This window comes from Polyodon spathula, chromosome 53 (assembly GCF_017654505.1).
Source record: "Polyodon spathula isolate WHYD16114869_AA chromosome 53, ASM1765450v1, whole genome shotgun sequence".
Lineage (NCBI taxonomy): Eukaryota > Metazoa > Chordata > Actinopteri > Acipenseriformes > Polyodontidae > Polyodon > Polyodon spathula.
Genome location: NC_054586.1, coordinates 1,074,855 through 1,092,386, shown reverse-complemented (window position 1 = coordinate 1,092,386; position 17,532 = coordinate 1,074,855). Strand labels below are relative to the sequence as shown.

Genomic DNA, 17,532 nt, shown 5'->3' with positions numbered 1-17,532 from the left:
ATATATATATATATATATATATATATATATATATATATAGTGACAAAGTATTGCCTGTAAAGACGAACTTGTACATAAATCAACACAAGAGACAGTACACGCGACCCACAAGATAAGCTCTGTTCAAACAGGGCGGTACCTGTGTCTTTATTTTCTCCCTGTTTCCAGGTAGAAGAGTCGTCAGGCCGGAATACAGTTCTCGGTATACAAATCAGTTTCTCAGACAAGCAGGGTATTATAGCCTGCAAGGAAGCCCAAACAGTTCAGGTCATACTGTATTATAAATCACAAATGAAAAATCAACCATTCATCAGTAAGGAATTGTCAAAAATCCAGTATCTATGTAGAGATGCCACCCCATGCATAGAACATACAACACAATTCTAAACTTTTGTTTTATGTGCAATAGTTCCTGACTCCATGCTTTTGTAATTTATAATAATTGAATATGTCATGTGTAGGTTGTCTCTTATTACAACAGAAATGATTTTGCAGCTTTGCAGTCAGAACTGCAAAAGATTACTGTTTGTGTAACTGTATAATATGACCATGTTGAGCTCTGCAGGTGAATGTACACTGTGTCTTTAAGAACGACAGGGGGGCTGTACCCCCCCCTCCCAGACCTACTGAACACTTCAACCAAGAGCTCAGAGCCCACAGAGCCACGACTACCATCATCACTGCTTGACAGGGAGAGAAGCAGCATGACACTCAAGGAGGTAAGCTTCTCTTTACAGATATATTGAGTATCCACAAACACGAGTCTTAATACTGGGAGCTCTGATATCCCGCAAGAGGAAAAGCTTCACTGTGTGAATGTTGGCTGTGTTCTGTTAGAATTGCACCTTGAAAAAACTCTTTTTCCTCAGATGACTTTCTTATTTGAAAATCAAATGCGGTTGAGTTCCGAAATGTTTGTGGATGGACAAGTTTTCCCACCACTTTTTTTTTTTTCCAGAAAACTGTGGAATTAATGCTGATATTATGGGAATTTTTCAGAGGACACCCCTTGATTCCTCTTCAGTTTAGATAATCAAAATATAAGAGGTTACCTGGTGAATTTCTAACAGTTCTACACTGTCTTCATTCAGTATTCCCATCGTAAAAGCATAGCACTAACACAGGCAAATACAGTACTGTGAAGACCAGAGACGTGTTGTATAGTACATATTAATTAACCTGGAGAATTACGGGAAATGCATTGTATAACCAATGGGTTAAGCATGGGAAAACAACAAGAATACTGTGGTAACCTTTTACATGTGCTGTGGACTATACTGACATGAAGAACTAAGCAGCTTTCATTTATTAAATGTTAATACGTTCATGTTTGATATGACAAGGATATTAGTCTAACAAGTGTGTCAGTAACATTCCTCCCCCTGGCTGTCAATTCAAAACCAGAGCTGTCAGATGAAAGAGGTGATGCCCATGATGCACATCAACATGATGGACAGAGCAGTGCAGAACAAGAAATAGCATTGAATAGTCTGATGAAAACTGGATAAGTGGTACATAGATGTCGTTTGTAATGAATTGAGGTGTTTGTACCATGGTGTATTCAAGTGGCTGCTTCATGGTATGTAGATGGAATAGCTTATTGTGTTCTTATCATTCCGTCTTCCATCGAATTTAAGACGCCCACGATTTTAGGATGCAGTCCAAATTTCTCACCCTCAGCTTGAGGAAAAAATAAAACATTAAACAAAGCTGCGTTTAAAAAAAAAAAAAAAATCTCAGGCAGTCAGTCACATTCCTGTTTGTGTACGCAGAACATTTTTGAGGACAAATAATTTATTTTAAAAGTGCCTCTTAAATTGGAAGGAATATGGTACTTCTAAAAATGTAAGTGTGTCGTACAGATGAGCGAGAGACAATAACATGAATGCCACGCTTCATCACAATTGAAGAAGTCGTTTCCAGATATGCATGTAACAGATGTGTTCCATCTCTTCACTACATATCCAAGTCAACATTTTCTTCACTTCCATCTTAGAATAGCTGGTATTTTGTGAACCAATTCTTAATCAAAGATATTAATGTTGAATTCTTATAAGCCATGCTAGTGGGCTCTCAGAACCAATTAAAGTTACTTGAGTCAGACTGTAGCAGTCTCTCATCAAAACTAAAACTAGAAATGAGAAATTTGGGCGTCATCTTTGACCCTGATCTATCACCCGAGAATCATATTGGCAAAGTCACTGAAGTATCCTTTTATCATTTGAGAAATGCAGCTAAACTTAGAGCTATTATTTCTGTATCTAAAACGAATGCATGCCTTTGTTTCACCTAGACTTCATTACTGTAATGCTCTTCTCTCTGGTATCGCAAAAGGTGTGCTGTCTCGCGTACAGCTCCTTCAGAATACTGAATTCTGACTAAAACCAGACAAAGTGAACATATTACCCCTGCTTTGGCCTCTTTGCACTGGCTCTCTGTGCAGTAAGATTTTGCTTTTAACCCCCCTATTAGGTTTCGGGTCTATTTGACCTAACTCTAGTTTCCAATTCGCTTAAATGATATTTTTCTTTTCATTTTCTGTATAATATTTTATGACTTTTTTCCTAAGTTGGGGTCATGAACTTATACACAGAAAACAGAACCTTTGAGATGTTTATTATTTTTAGAACCGGTCATGTGTGCAAATAAGATGTTTCGGGTCACTGTGACCCGTGCAATTTGGCATTATGTAGATTTGTGTGCAGGAAAAAAAACAAATTTCTTTAATTTGTTATTTTATTTTAATTATATTTGTATTATTACTTCTGGAAATGGCTGAACCTGTCTGGAGATATTTATAAACAAAATATATATATATATATATATATATATATATATATATATATATATATATATATATATATATATATATATATATATATATATCTACAAGACAGAGCCTAATTTTCTGTCAGTATTGGAACAGCATCTCACTGATAAAGACACTCCAAAATGAGGCGCTCCCAGGCTGGCAGTCAAAGAAGTTTTATCACAGCTCCTGGACGAAAAGAGCCTGAAAGAATAAAACACTTGCCTATAAAAACATCTAATCAATCTAAGACTGTTTAAATTAGTTTGAAATTGCATCAGGTCATTATGACCCAAAACATAACAGATGTACCTAAATTCTGAACATAATAAGAGTGTTAACTTGTAAGGCCCTGAATGGATTAGCATCCAGTTACTTAGAGGAATTATTGACCCTGTATACTCCTAGCCGCAGTCTGAGATCAAAGGATGCGGGGCTGCTGGTTATTCCAGGAGCTCCTAAATTTAAGCTCCTAAATTCTGGAATTCTCTGCCATCTTCTGTCAGGGAAGCTGGGACTCTTACTGTTTTTAAATCAAGATTGATCATTTTTTGGTTAGACTTCAGACTCTTAATTGTTTTAGTTCTACAAATTAGTTTTTTTTTATCTTGTAGTTTTTCAAATTCTACAATAAATTTCACATTGGTATCTCCTTTTTAAGTAGTATCAAATCCTGTATTGGGCTGTTTTTAATGTAGTAGTTTCATTATTAATTTGTGTGTGATGCGCTTTGGAATTGTTCCAGTGAAAGGCGTACAGAAATGTGAATTGTAGTGGTGAAAGGCGTTATCGAAATATGAATTGTTGTGGTGAAAGCCTAGACTTGTGCAGTTTTGTTGTCGGAGAATATGTATTAATCAGCAATATTCAATGCATTGACATGGTACTCAAAAGCAAGAAGCAGAACAAATGGCTAGACTGAAAACCCCCATGTGTATTATTGTGCATAGTTATATGTGTTCTGCACTGAGAACTTGATTATTAAAACACAAGGTTTTGTTTTCATTAGATTCTGCCATTTCTCATCACAAAGCAAATAGAAACAGAAGAGGTTGAGTCTGACACACTAGGAGGACAGCAGCTTCCTGAGCAGCGAGCTAGTGAGGCTCTACACAGAGCTGGGGGCCGTCAATCCATACATCGTTAACTGAGACTTGCTAAACAATGACACAATCACTTCACGTATGCATCTTTAACGCTAACATTATTCATGCAGTCCGTTTATTTGTTGATCAAACAGCATGTGTTACCCCGATAGTATTTTGCCATTTTGAATACAGAATGCAGTAAAAACCCGACTGTATATAGTAATTGATTTGATGATGAATTTTCCATCTCTGGTTAATTTGTTGATCAGCTGTTAGATACAAAGCACGCGAAGCAGTTTGTTCAGATAAAGCTGATTGTATTCAGTGTGGTGTTGATGCTTTGGTGCGGGTTGTTCCTTATCGGCTGTTCTTTTGTTTTTAGGATTATTCAGTTGCTCGTTTCAATGATCTGCTTTCTATGCGGTTTTGTTTAGACTGCAAAGAGAAACGTCCTTTGTGTTTTAAAACAGGGTGTTTCAAAGAAGTGCACACAAGTCGAGGGGGAGAATCTGATCATGGTAACGACCCCTTAAACAGAATATCATTAAAAATCACAAAATGGAAGAATAAGGTCCGAACACCTGCTAACAAACAGAATTTGAATAATTATACATTCTGGCTGACAAAAAAAAAAGTCTAATTATTTTAAATAGCAAATTTATTATGAAATCCCATTATTATGAAATATAAAAGTGATCTTAACGAAGGCTGTTTAGAGTAAGTGTGTGTCATTTCCTGTTTCAGACATCACATCCTGTAATTTAACATTCCAAGCTCTCAGAGTCATGCCTGGCCATCAGGTGTGTTAGGTAGAGTGTAACCATTAAAACATATCGTACCTTGAGGCCCAGGGCTGCTTTAAAGCTCTGTCTTACACAGGGAATGTAATGCAGTCATCTCCGCTTATAGGAACACCTCCTAAGAGAACACTTCGCCTAAGAGAACACCCTTGTGGTGAAACTGAATCTTCCCATTGGAAATGATCTGCTTAAAGGGACAGGAACTTCGCTTAAAACAACACCCTTTTGGCACCGATATGATAGTGAAATTCAAATAGTTTATTCAATCTTTTCAAAACTGGCTTGTCATCGCGAGAGTGATCTAGAGCTACAGCTGCATTTCTTAACGTGTGTAGGGGTGCTGTGTTAGTAACCAGTGTTAAAATTCTTTCTCATTTTCATAATTACTGTTGGAGTCGCTGCTGCTGTATGTATGGGGTGTTTTGTTAATCTAGTTTGTCAGTTTATTGTTATAGTTCATTAACAGATGCCTGCCTTACTTATTCTGCTCATTTCATACGTTGATGCAGGTGCGTCATGCCATAAGTAATAAATAGATTTGTCTTTATTGATTCATATCGTGATTTGCCTTGGCATACTTGGTCTCGTGCCACACAACGCCCCGAGGAGTCCATAGATTGGACGTATTCAGAGAGCACGCTCACAGCCAGGGAAACTGAGAGCACGCTCACAGCCAGGGGAACTGAGAGCACGTTCACAGCCAGGGGAACTGAGAGCACGCTCACAGCCAGGGGAACTGAGAGCACGCTCACAGCCAGGGGAACTGAGAGCACGCTCACAGCCAGGGGAACTGAGAGCATTTTCACAGCCAGGGGAACTGAGAGCACGCTCACAGCCAGGGGAACTGAGAGCACGCTCACAGCCAGGGGAACTGAGAGCACGCTCACAGCCAGGGGAACTGAGAGCACGCTCACAGCCAGGGGAACTGAGAGCACGCTCACAGCCAGGGGAACTGAGAGCACGCTCACAGCCAGGGGAACTGAGAGCACGCTCACAGCCAGGGGAACTGAGAGCACGCTCACAGCCAGGGGAACTGAGAGCACGCTCACAGCCAGGGAAACTGATGGAGCAACAGAACCCAGAACCAGTTAATACTACAAACATAATCAAATAGTAGAAAAATTAAAAAGCAATACAAATTGCATTTGTGGCTATAATAATAATAATAATAATAATAATAATAATAATAATAATAATAATAATAATAATAATAATAACAATAATAATAATTCCTGACACTTGACTCTCACAAAGAACTCAAGTTTGCCATGCATTAAGTTTTAAGATAAAATGTTTGTAAGTCTGTAGTTTTTCCATACCATGCAACCCACATCAAGGTGTCTTTCTGTAACTCTAGCAGCAACAGAGAGAAACCCTACTGTGCTGCTGAGGAGCTGAGCAGCTGTTTATAATGAGGCAAACAACAACAGCAAACTGTAGGATTGAGTGTGACTCATTAAATGCCTTTGAGTCATAAATATATAATAATAAAAACAATGACAGTTTCTATAGATAAATCAAATTTAATAACACCCATTCCATCATTGCACGATTATAGACAATAGACAAGTATTGTAAATATCTCTTTAGACAAGAAATATTAGTCAGACTAGTTTATCGGATACCAGCGTTAGACTGATAGGGAGCGTTCACTCAAGGCAGGGTCAGGAGCTTCTCTTTATGGGTTGATTTCCTTAATGGCTCACTTGTATGATGAACACTCCTTCTTTTATACCTACAAAACAACCTGACTGTCCGAACCCAATGAATGTGTCCTAAATTGATTGGCGGTCTGTACTAGCCAATCTGTTCTCTTATAATTGGGTAAGACTGGTGTTGCTATGCGCGCATCCTGCTCATTCTCAGCTGTATTACTCTTCACTTATCTCAACCGGTTTCAGCTAGCTTCGTGGTTAGGCCGTGGTGGTCTCACCCAACATGCATGAACTTCATGACCCTTATCTATCTCCTGACCCTTATAGGAGACTGTGTGGTCCAGTAGTTAAAGAACTGGGCTTGCACACTAGCACGTACCCGGTTCAAAACCCAACTCAGCCACTCGTTGTGTGACCCCAAGCAAGTCACTTAACCTCCTTGTGCTCTGTCTTTTGGGCGAGACGTTCTTGTAAGTGACTCTGCAGCTGAGTTCACACACCCTAGTCTCATATCTTGTAAAGAGCTATGTGATGGTGGTCGATTATGAAAATGTGCTCTATAAAGATTATTATTATTTACAGAAAATGTCCCTACAAAACAAACAACAAAGCCCAGTGCCCCCTCCCTACCGTCAACTATCAGAACACATGATTAATGCAACCAAACGGCTGCTTGCGAGTGTATTTTACAGATCTGTTTAAGAACCCCTATACATGTTCATTTGAAAGAGATCCCAGTTTCTCAGATACATTTGCAGTTGATCCAGATGATAAGCTAAACATAGTTTATGCTTGAATCCTCAGTCCTACTTTCAGAATTGTGGTCAGATTTCTGCTGGCACCGTTTCCTTCCTTTCCTCTCACTTCTATTGCAGTTGTGTTTGAGTGTGCTCATACCTGGAACACTGTGAACTCAGCTGTGCTAATAAGTTATTGTCAGCAAGGGGTTTGCCCAACATCTGGCTCAGGACTAGGCTTGAATCTGCTCTTAAGGTAGGGCTACGGTGTGTAACTCTATTATAGACAAACATTTTCTTATCCGTTGAAAAGAGGTTTTGCGAAGAGAATGCTGATAAGTGGTGGCCCATGCTGGTGTCACCGTTGACTTTGCAATTCCGATAGGTACCCCCAGGTATGATTTTTATAAAGCAGGTGACATTAATCATGCCAATATTGAGAATAGAGCACTGAAGAAACTCCATATGGTACGATTTGATGTCATACATTGGTTTTCTTTGTGCAGACTGTAGTTGGAAAGCCAGTCAGTGATTGGTCCTGAGGACGGAGAGCAAACCAAGGTCAGAGATAGAGACAGAGGAGTGTTTAAGATATCCAGGAGCCATCGTCAGCTTTATACATGAGATCATGAAATCAATCCCAACTGACTGCTATCCAGTGTGGGATTTGTGTTCAGCTTTCTTAAATTTGACCCTTAAAATGTGAAGCTAATGATCTCAGAAAGGTTGTTATGTGAAGGTTGTGTTTAGAGCCTAATATTTGCAGGTTCTTATTTCCACTTCCCTTAGCCAAGAGTCTTTGTTAATAGAGAAGACATTCGCCAAACGGCATTGCTGAGCGGTTTTCACATTAGCTTGGAAAAGAACAAACCCCAAATGACTCATTTCTTCCTTTGAGAGTCCTTTCTGCTTAAAAGCTGTAATGCAAATCAATTATGTAGATTGATAGAGATGCTTCAAACTGTTTAAAGTCTCCCAGACTCTGGATTTAAGAACACAAGCACATTTCCGAATGAGAGAAGGACATGCAGCCTATCGATGGATAATTACCTACATGGTAACAGTATCCTGGGAAACAGTCAGCATGGTTTTAGGAAAGGAAGATCGTGTCTAACTAACCTGCTTGATGCAACATTGACAATGGATAACTGCAAAGCACATGACATGGTTTATTTAGATTTCCAGGAAGCTTTTGACAAAGTCCTGCATGAAAGATTAATTCTCAAACTGAACGCAGTAGGGATTCAAGGAAATGCATGCAGGTGTATTAGGGAGTGGTTAACATGTAGAAAACGGAAGTACTGATTAGAGGAGAAACCTCAAAATGGAGTGAGGTAACCAGTGGAGCACCACGGGGATCAGTATTAGGTCCTCTGCTATTCCTAATCTACATTAATGACTTAGATTCTGGTATAGTAAGCAAACTAGTTAAATTTACAGATGACACAAAAATAGGAGTGGCAAACATTGATGCAGCAGCAAAAGTCATTCAAAAAGATCTAGACAGCATTCAGAGCTGGGCAGACACATGGCAAATGACATTTAATAGAGAAGAGTGTAAGGTACTGCATTCAGGCAATAAAAATGTGCATTATAAATATCATATGGGAGAGAGTGAAATTGGAGAAGGAAACTGTAAAAAAAGACCTAGGGGTTTTTGTTGACTCAGAAATTTCTTCATCTAGACAATGTGGGGAAGCTATAAAAAAGGCTAACAAAATTTTTGGATATATAGTGAAAAGTGTTGAATTTAAATCAAGGGAAGTAACGTTAAAACTGTACAATGCACTAGTAAGGCCTCATCTTGAATATTGTGTGCAGTTCTGGTCACCTCGCTATAAAAAAGATATTGCTGCTCTAGAAAGAGTGCAAAGAAGAGCGACCAGAATTATTCTGGGCTTAAAAGGCATGTCATATGCAGACAGTCTAAAAGAATTGAATCTGTTCAGTCTTGAACAAAAAAGATTACACTGCGATCTGATTCAAGCATTCAAAATTCTAAAAGGTACTGACAATGTCGACCCAAGGGACTTTTTCAACATGAAAAAAGAAACAGGGACCATTGGTCACAAGTGGAGATTAGATACAGGGGCATTCAGAACAGTAAATAGGATGCACTTTTTTTACACACAGAATTGTGGGAACCTGGAACCAACTCCCCAGTAATGTGTTGTTGAAGTTGACACCCTGGGATCCTTCAAGAAGCTGCTTGATGAGATTCTGGGATCAATAAGCTACTAACAACCAAACGAGTAACAACCAAAAATACTTTTTTTTCTAGGCTCAAGAGTTTCACTTCTCTCAATATCCATAACTCATTCCTTTAAGGTGCGGGATTAGTCTAGTAGCTTTTCACTGGCCTCTCTCCAAGGTAACGAGGGGAGCAGAACTGATTCTCGGTGCATTCTCATCAGAGCTTCTCCAACCAACCCAATCCCAGGCCTTCAAGCAATGAGCTCCAATGATAGATGAAGAAAGTGAATTTACCGAGAATAGAGAACAATTAGGGAGGGAGGTGGTTATGATTTGAAGTCTTTAAAATCTTAAACGAGGTTGTCAAAGTTAACCCTAACCTATACTTTAAGTGAACAGAAACCAGGAATTAGAGGACACAGCTGGATAAAGATAAACCGAGGACACTTCTTCACACTGAGCATGGTGAAGATAAGGAATGGGTACCTAACAATATTGTGGCTGAATCACTGGGATCCTTTAAGACCAGACTTGACACGTATTTTTTGTTCAATCAGCTACTAGGAACTGGACAAGCACAGATGATTCTGTTTGCCTTTTTAATTGGTTCTCTACCCTGTCTGATTGCTGAGAAGACCCCTTCTCTAAGTCTCTCTCTTTGCCCCTCTCTCTCTCTCTCTCTCTCTCTCTCTCTCTCTCTCTCTCTCTCTCTCTGTCTGTCTGTCTCTGTCTGTCTCTCTCTATCTCTGTCTGCCTGTCTGTCTCTCTCTCACTCTCACACTCTCTCTCTCTGTCTGTCTCTGTCTCTGTCTGTCTCTCTCTGTGTCTGTCTGTTACTGTCTGTCTCTCTCTCTGTGTCACTCTCTCTCTGTCTCTTGCTCTGTCTCAAGTTATTTAATGTCATTGGTGTTGATGCTGTTCTCCCTATAGGAGTTGAAGAGCCGTCGATTCTGGCGCGCGGTCCTGGCTGAGACCCTCGGCTCTCTGATCTTCGTGATGGCAGCTCTGGGCTCCTCGCTGCCCAGTCCAGGGCAGGGCTGCTCGGTTCCCCTGGTCCAGCCTGCTCTGGCGGTCGGGTTCACAGTGGTGGGGCTGGGTCACTGCTTCGGGGAGATCAGTGGAGCCCAGATGAACCCTGCAGTCACCCTGGCCTTCCTCGCCACCCGCAAACTGGACATTCTCCGAACAATCTGCTACATCCTGGGCCAGTGTGTGGGAGCCACGCTGGGGGCTGGAATCCTATACCTCACCATGCCTGTGAAGTCTGCAGCGGAGTGCTATGTGAACAAGGTGAGTGGAAGAGGGGATGGCTATAAAACACACTGCAGAGATGTGGAGGCAATCGTTTGGGAGTGCTATGAAAGAGAGAGAGGGAGAGAGAAAGAGCTTTATTGAATTGCATCTCATTTCTAGTATGGATATGAGCTTTATTGAATCATGTTTCATTTCTAGTATTGATATGAGCTTTATTGAACCGCATCTCAGTTCTATGACTCCTATTCCAGGTGAACTCAGAGGGCAATGCCGGCCAGGCTATGGGGATGGAAGTCCTTGTCACCTTCCAGCTGGTCTTCACCATCTTCTCTGTGGAGGATCACCGGAGGAGGGAGACGGGTGAGCCAGGGAACCTGGCCATTGGATTGTCAGTGAGCGCTGGCGTGCTCACAGCGGTGAGACCCTGCACTTTATCTTTACTGATTGCACTCTGCGGAATAGCTCTGCTTTGTGTAGACTTGCCTCGGATGTATCCAGGGTAACGTGGGTTGACTAGCAGGCACCTGACTGTGTGAAGTAATAGCTAGGCTGTGTGTGGTCTGAAGCATGGCTGCTAAAATAATTGTGTTCTGTGCTTGTACCTGAAAGCATCTAGACTCTATACTGCCTTCTGGCCTGGATCGACATCTGTCCATCATTACAGCATCATCAATTACAGGGGTGGAACACTGGTGCCGTTTTAGATCCATACAGATCTGTGCAGTTCTGTGCAGCTAACCACTCCTTACGGCTGCACAGATGTGTTCAAGCAGCTGCCTGCATGGATCTTGCAGTCTACTGTACTTTAGAAAGCTGCAGGATCTGTGCAAGCATCATCTGTTTACTCTCTGAGCTCAATAAAGAAAGCGAGATCCTGCCACCTTGGTTTTTTTGGTTTGTTTATTAACTGTTAATAAACAGCTAATAAACATGTTAATGTACATGATTTATTTTCTGTAACCTGTTAGTTAATAATTCATAATAGGCCAGCTAAAACTGCAAACACCAGAGCTCTATGGATGATCAATACCGGATTGATTTTATGCTTGAAATCGGTTCATATTGTTACTGTAGTAATCTTTAGCAAATTAAATCAGGTTTTTATTAACCCTAACCCTAACCCTAACAAATTAACAATGTTTGTTAACAGTTAATAAAAAAACAGCCCTTAAAATTAAGCTTGACCCCAATGTCTTTTGTTGATGTGTCTAACAAAGTTCTCAGTACAGTAAAAGCTGTCTAATCCAGCCCCTCTACACACCGGCATTCTGTGTAATCTGGCAAGATTATTGGGTCCAGACTAAATCCCAGCTGAAATGAATGGTGATTTGTACATTTCATTAATAGCTTGAAAAAAAATACCATTCACAAATGAAATACACATTTCCTTTTCAGGTAATTGCAGCTAACAAAATGGCTCTGTACATCGGCTATACCCAGCATAACAATTCACTATACAGGTCACAAGTGTGCAGTTTTGAAAGAAACATGTTACAGCAAACATGTATTTCCATTGTAAAACATGATATCTGAAACTAACCTCTGTTTGGAAGCCATGACTTCAGACTGTCTTCTGCTTCTTGAGTCACCTGGAGGGTGGAACTGTCCCTCCCCCTTGGGCCTGGGGTAAATGACAGAGGAAATAAAGCGGTAAGACACTTCTTAGAAGACAAGACAAGGACTTTAACCTGGTGTAGTACCAGATGTCTGTTGTAAAGTGAAAATAAGTTTTCTATAGCATTCTTTTCTTTCAAAACTGCACGTTTGAGACTTATATTGCAAAAGAAAGTGCCTGACAGGCAAGATTAATTAAATTAACGACAACCGCTTATGATAGGAATGAGTGAGACCTGTCAACTTATGTCAATTCAGTACTAGCTGTCATTGCCTGGAGTTATCTTGTAGATCTATCCTCTGTTAAGGTAAGGCACGCTTTCTTCGTCTCTGATTTTCATGGTGTTGTGTAGCTCACAGCTCCTTCCGTCTCTCTTATGATTCAGGGTCGTTTCTCCGGAGGCAGCATGAATCCCGCTCGGTCCCTGGGCCCTGCGATAATCACTGGGATCTGGGAACATCACTGGGTAAGAACTGGGAAGCACTGGGGATACTGGATTTTCTGTGGCCAAAACAGTGTCTCAATCAATCAATCACTCAAACTTTATCTGCATACAAACTACAACACTGTGCATAAACTGGCCGTCCCTCTCCCCTGCAATATTTTCCGTTTTAAACAAAATAACTGTAACAAATTTACAGGGTATTCCTGGAATATACCATTTAAATATTTTGTTAATCTAATTGTATGAATTGTTAATATAATTTTTCATTTCTTAAGACCAATAAAATATAAATATTTCACTTTTTTCAACTTTTAAATAATAGCCAAACCTAAAGTCACTGTTGCTTACAATAGAAATTCAAATAATAACAAAAGTTCAAACTAGCATGTTCCCAACTCCGACGTGACCCCTGTTCTACACGGGGGAAGCCCAGGCCGCGCTGCGTCATTCACAAGAGCAAGATAAAGATGATTGGTCCCATGCTGGGTGCAGTCCTGGCTGTGTTTTCTCTCACTCTCTTCCTGTCTCTCTCCCTGTCTCAGGTGTACTGGATCGGTCCCATGCTGGGTGCAGTCATGGCTGTGTTTTCTCTCACCCCATCCCTGTCTCTCTCCCTGTCTCAGGTGTACTGGATCGGTCCCATGCTGGGTGCAGTCATGGCTGTGTTTTCTCTCACCCCATCCCTGTCTCTCTCCCTGTCTCAGGTGTACTGGATCGGTCCCATGCTGGGTGCAGTCCTGGCTGTGTTTTCTCTCACCCCATCCCTGTCTCTCTCCCTGTCTCAGGTGTACTGGATCGGTCCCATGCTGGGTGCAGTCATGGCTGTGTTTTCTCTCACCCCATCCCTGTCTCTCTCCCTGTCTCAGGTGTACTGGATCGGTCCCATGCTGGGTGCAGTCCTGGCTGTGTTTTCTCTCATCCCATCCCTGTCTCTCTCCCTGTCCCAGGTGTACTGGATCGGTCCCATGCTGGGTGCAGTCCTGGCTGTGTTTTCTCTCACTCTCTCCCTGTCTCTCTCCCTGTCTCAGGTGTACTGGATCGGTCCCATGCTGGGTGCAGTCCTGGCTGTGTTTTCTCTCACTCTCTCCCTGTCTCTCTCCCTGTCTCAGGTGTACTGGATCGGTCCCATGCTGGGTGCAGTCCTGGCTGGACTCTCTTATGAGTTCTTCTTTGCAGCCAGTGCCTCTCGCCAGAAGCTGATCGCCTGCCTCACGTGTAAAGACATCGAGATCATGGAGACAGCTAGCGCGTCACGGTCCTCACTGTCCACCGTCACACAGTCCGCCATGCGGGCCAAACACACCAACAAGAATGACCACAACTGACCAGGGACTGACCAAAGCAACCAACAGCACGTCTGACCCAGTGACTGACCATCGTTACAACCTAAACTTACTAGCAACCAAGCACTGATGAGCACCAGCAACTGTTCAGTCATTGAATAATAATAAGATATCCAGCTGGTTTCACAAACCCCGATAAGTACGAATCATGGACAATCCAATATTACTTTAGGTGCTGCTAATCAGCTGATCAAGTCATACGTCTGCAAATTTAGTTATGTTAAGATTCACATGTTAGTCTCCCAGGGTCTCCCCTAGTAAAGGCATGACCACTTGGTGTGCAGGGTGAGTCACACAGTCAGGGGAGTGCAGGTTCCTGGCTGTGTGGAGTCACTGGTCTTCGCTGGTGATTCCAGAGGGAGCATCTCATTGGCTCTGGTGCTCTCGTGGGTTCGGGAGGCAAAACCGGCAGAGACTGTTTCTCCTCGTCGAGCTACAGTGGACTCTACCCTCCAGGCGCCCAGGGATCCCAGGGGACTCTGCAGGGCTGGGCTTTGTCCTCCAAAGGCTGGCAGCTCGCTGACAGCCGCTCTCGAGTTCCTGGGTGAAAAAGGAAGCTGGCTCGGTCGTGGGATCGGAGGAAGCCCGCTGAATCTTCAGTTCTGCTGAGCTGCATGGGGAACAGCAGTGGTAAGGGAACATAATTGGACATTCTAAATTAGGGAGAAAATGAGGGGTAAAATAAATGTGCACTCAGGAAATGGAGGCTGGAACATGCATGGTGAACTGTGGATTCCCCTGCCAACCTAAGCCCTCCCTACCTGGGTGGCACTTGGTTAATTGTGGAACCCCCAGTCATGGTTGGCAATGACAAGGCTGGATTTGAACCTGCAATCTCTAGGCTATAGGGCTATCCTGCACTCCATGTGGAGCACTTTTACTGGACGTGCCACACAAGAGCCCAGCCATTGAAATCAAGGATGTTGTAAAACACAGATCAGAGACCTCTAATAACAGATTGTGTTCAATATATTTGAACTTTGTTAAAATACAACAATCCTCTACAGATAAAAACAGATGAAAACATTATTTTAATTTAGGTAAAATTTAGCCGGTGTTTAAAGACGTGTATGTAAAAACCCTTCACAGGAATCCACAATATAGCACGGAAATTCTCCTTGCGACATTTGATAGAGAATGCCCCTCATGTGATTTGCCTGGGCGGAATTAGCCCCTCAACTAAGTGATCTATGATTGTAACCAGCATATAGTCTGACCAGTTACTGACCAACCCCTGACCAGAGAATGACCAGCAGCAACCAGCAACATAGTGTGCCTTTTGTTTCATGAGATTTGTATATAGCCCATAGTGCCTCTAGGTGGCCTAATCATGTAACTGTCTTGGAATGGGAGTTTTTGAGAGTGCCACCAGGTGGTGGGAAATTGTAAAGTGCATTAAGCATCCTACACAGTAAGATTTCATTTTTGTTAGTTCTGTACACTGTAAAAAAAAAAGAAAAAAAGAAAAAAAAAAACTTCGGTTAAAATAAGTTGATCACGAAATAAATGCTTAGTTTTATTTAATTAATACAATATTGACTAATATTACAAGTTTTATTTTTGCAATTTAAGTATACAATGAAAGTATATTTAAACCTGCATTTATAATGGAATTCAGACTTCCCTGGGATCAAACTCTGAACCTGCTTGGCATCCTCATTTGTAGCAGTGCCATTCACAGTCCTTCTGACATTGCATTTGAATGAATGCAAGATTCCAAAATGAGAGCCAGTAAAATAAATCAATAAAGATGCAGCTTTCAATACGAAAACATTATTAATGCTAGAACTCTAAACACTTCTAAAACCCTAAACACCTCTTTGGTGTTCCGGGTTCACACTGGATAGGTGTTGTACTGTATTGTCCGCAGGGCAATGCTCCCAGGAGGTTCACACTAGATATGCATTGTTCACAGGGCAATGCTCACAGGATGCATACTCAGAGGAATAGACCATTTCAGGCCCAAGCAAATTATACACTAATCTAAATTCACTGCAGCCCTCTAATGGACCGCATATCCTGTTTGAATACCCTGTGACCTCAAAGCAGACACCTGCTGGGTTGAACTTTGTCCTCCAGGGGGCGGTAGCTCACCTCCGCTGTGGAACTCCTGGGGGTGAAGAGCTGATTGGCTCGGGGATCGGAGGACGCCCACTGGTTCAGTTCTCCTGAGCTGTGTGGGGATTTGCTGTGGTGAGGAATGGGTTACTGGCGAAAAACAAGGACACATTAAACTGAAAAAAATCAAAATATCTGTTGTACGTTCTAAGACAAGAAATGTACTAAAGCTACTATTTTAAATTGTTTTATTAGCTTTCAAATGTATAATAATACCTCCTTCAGAAAGCAATGAAGAAACAGCTCTAAAATGAGGCTTCAGTGCACTCATGCATAGTCACAGAATGCATTTCAATGTTTTATTATGGTATGTGTTTTTATCCCAATGCAAAGTTAATGACTCAATACCTTCTATTCTGTAAGAGGTGAAGTGCCAAAGTTCTGAGGCAATGCCACATAACTGGCATATCAAAAGTATTACTTGTGCTTTGTGTGGATTGTATGAGCTAGTGTTTAAGTTTTTTAATTCTAATGTGTCATTTGAACCTTTAGTTTTCTATAAATGTATGTGTACCAGAGAACTGAATGCAAGAATGACTTTATAGTGGTACAGTGTACACAGGTATCAGAACACCCCATTGCATCTCTATCAGAACACCCCATTGCTTCTGTATTAGAGCACCCCATTGCTTCTGTATCAGAGCACCCCATTGCTTCTGTATCAGAGCACCCCATTGCTTCTGTATCAGAACACCCCATTGCTTCTGTATCAGAACACACCATTGCTTCTGTATTAGATCACCCCATTGCTTCTGTATTAGAACACCCCATTGCTTCTGTATCAGAACACCCCGTTGCTTCTGTATCAGAACACACCATTGCTTCTGTATTAGAACACCCCATTGCTTCTGTATCAGAACACCCCATTGCTTCTGTATCAGAGCACCCCATTGCTTCTGTATCAGAGCACCCCATTGCTTCTGTATTAGAGCACCCCATTGCTTCTGTATCAGATCACCCCATTGCTTCTGTATCAGAGCACCCCATTGCTTCTGTATCAGAGCACCCCATTGCTTCTGTATTAGAACACCCCATTGCTTCTGTATCAGAGCACCCCATTGCTTCTGTAGTGTTGATTTGTTGTGCATATGACATCAAACCATAGTAATGGAACATCTTGGAAAATTGTCAAAATAGGTACATTAGTGATTGTCTAATTTAATTGATGATTAATGAGAAATAGTAATAGAAAAGGAACACAGAGCCACAAATGGTAAATACAGGAGACTTTTTGGAAGTTGTTTAAAATGCCTAATTAAAGCATAAAGCGGTCAAACATTTTCACACAGCAGTGCCTAATTGTTTCTGTGTCAGTGATTACTGAGCGAACATTGAAATTCTCACCCCCTGAGGCTCAGACGGGTTTATAAAGGATATCAATGACATATCTTGACGTGTTCTAATAAATCTGCACACGACCCTATGTGGCACTCACTTCTGACAAATCCTATTGTATTGTGTAATAATAGAACTGC

The 17,532-nt window shown here is 41.5% G+C and overlaps 1 protein-coding gene across 1 annotated transcript; it reads left to right on the top strand.

Moving 5' to 3' along the window:
- The first annotated feature begins 667 nt into the window (after positions 1 to 667).
- On the top strand, positions 668 to 16,689 carry LOC121307151 (aquaporin-4). The gene is made up of 5 exons (XM_041239288.1): positions 668 to 719; positions 10,213 to 10,572; positions 10,788 to 10,952; positions 12,537 to 12,617; positions 13,706 to 16,689. The coding sequence occupies exons 1-5, from the start codon at positions 705 to 707 to the stop codon at positions 13,919 to 13,921; spliced, it is 837 nt and encodes a 278-aa protein (XP_041095222.1). The 5' UTR covers positions 668 to 704; the 3' UTR covers positions 13,922 to 16,689.
- Positions 16,690 to 17,532: the final 843 nt, after the last annotated feature.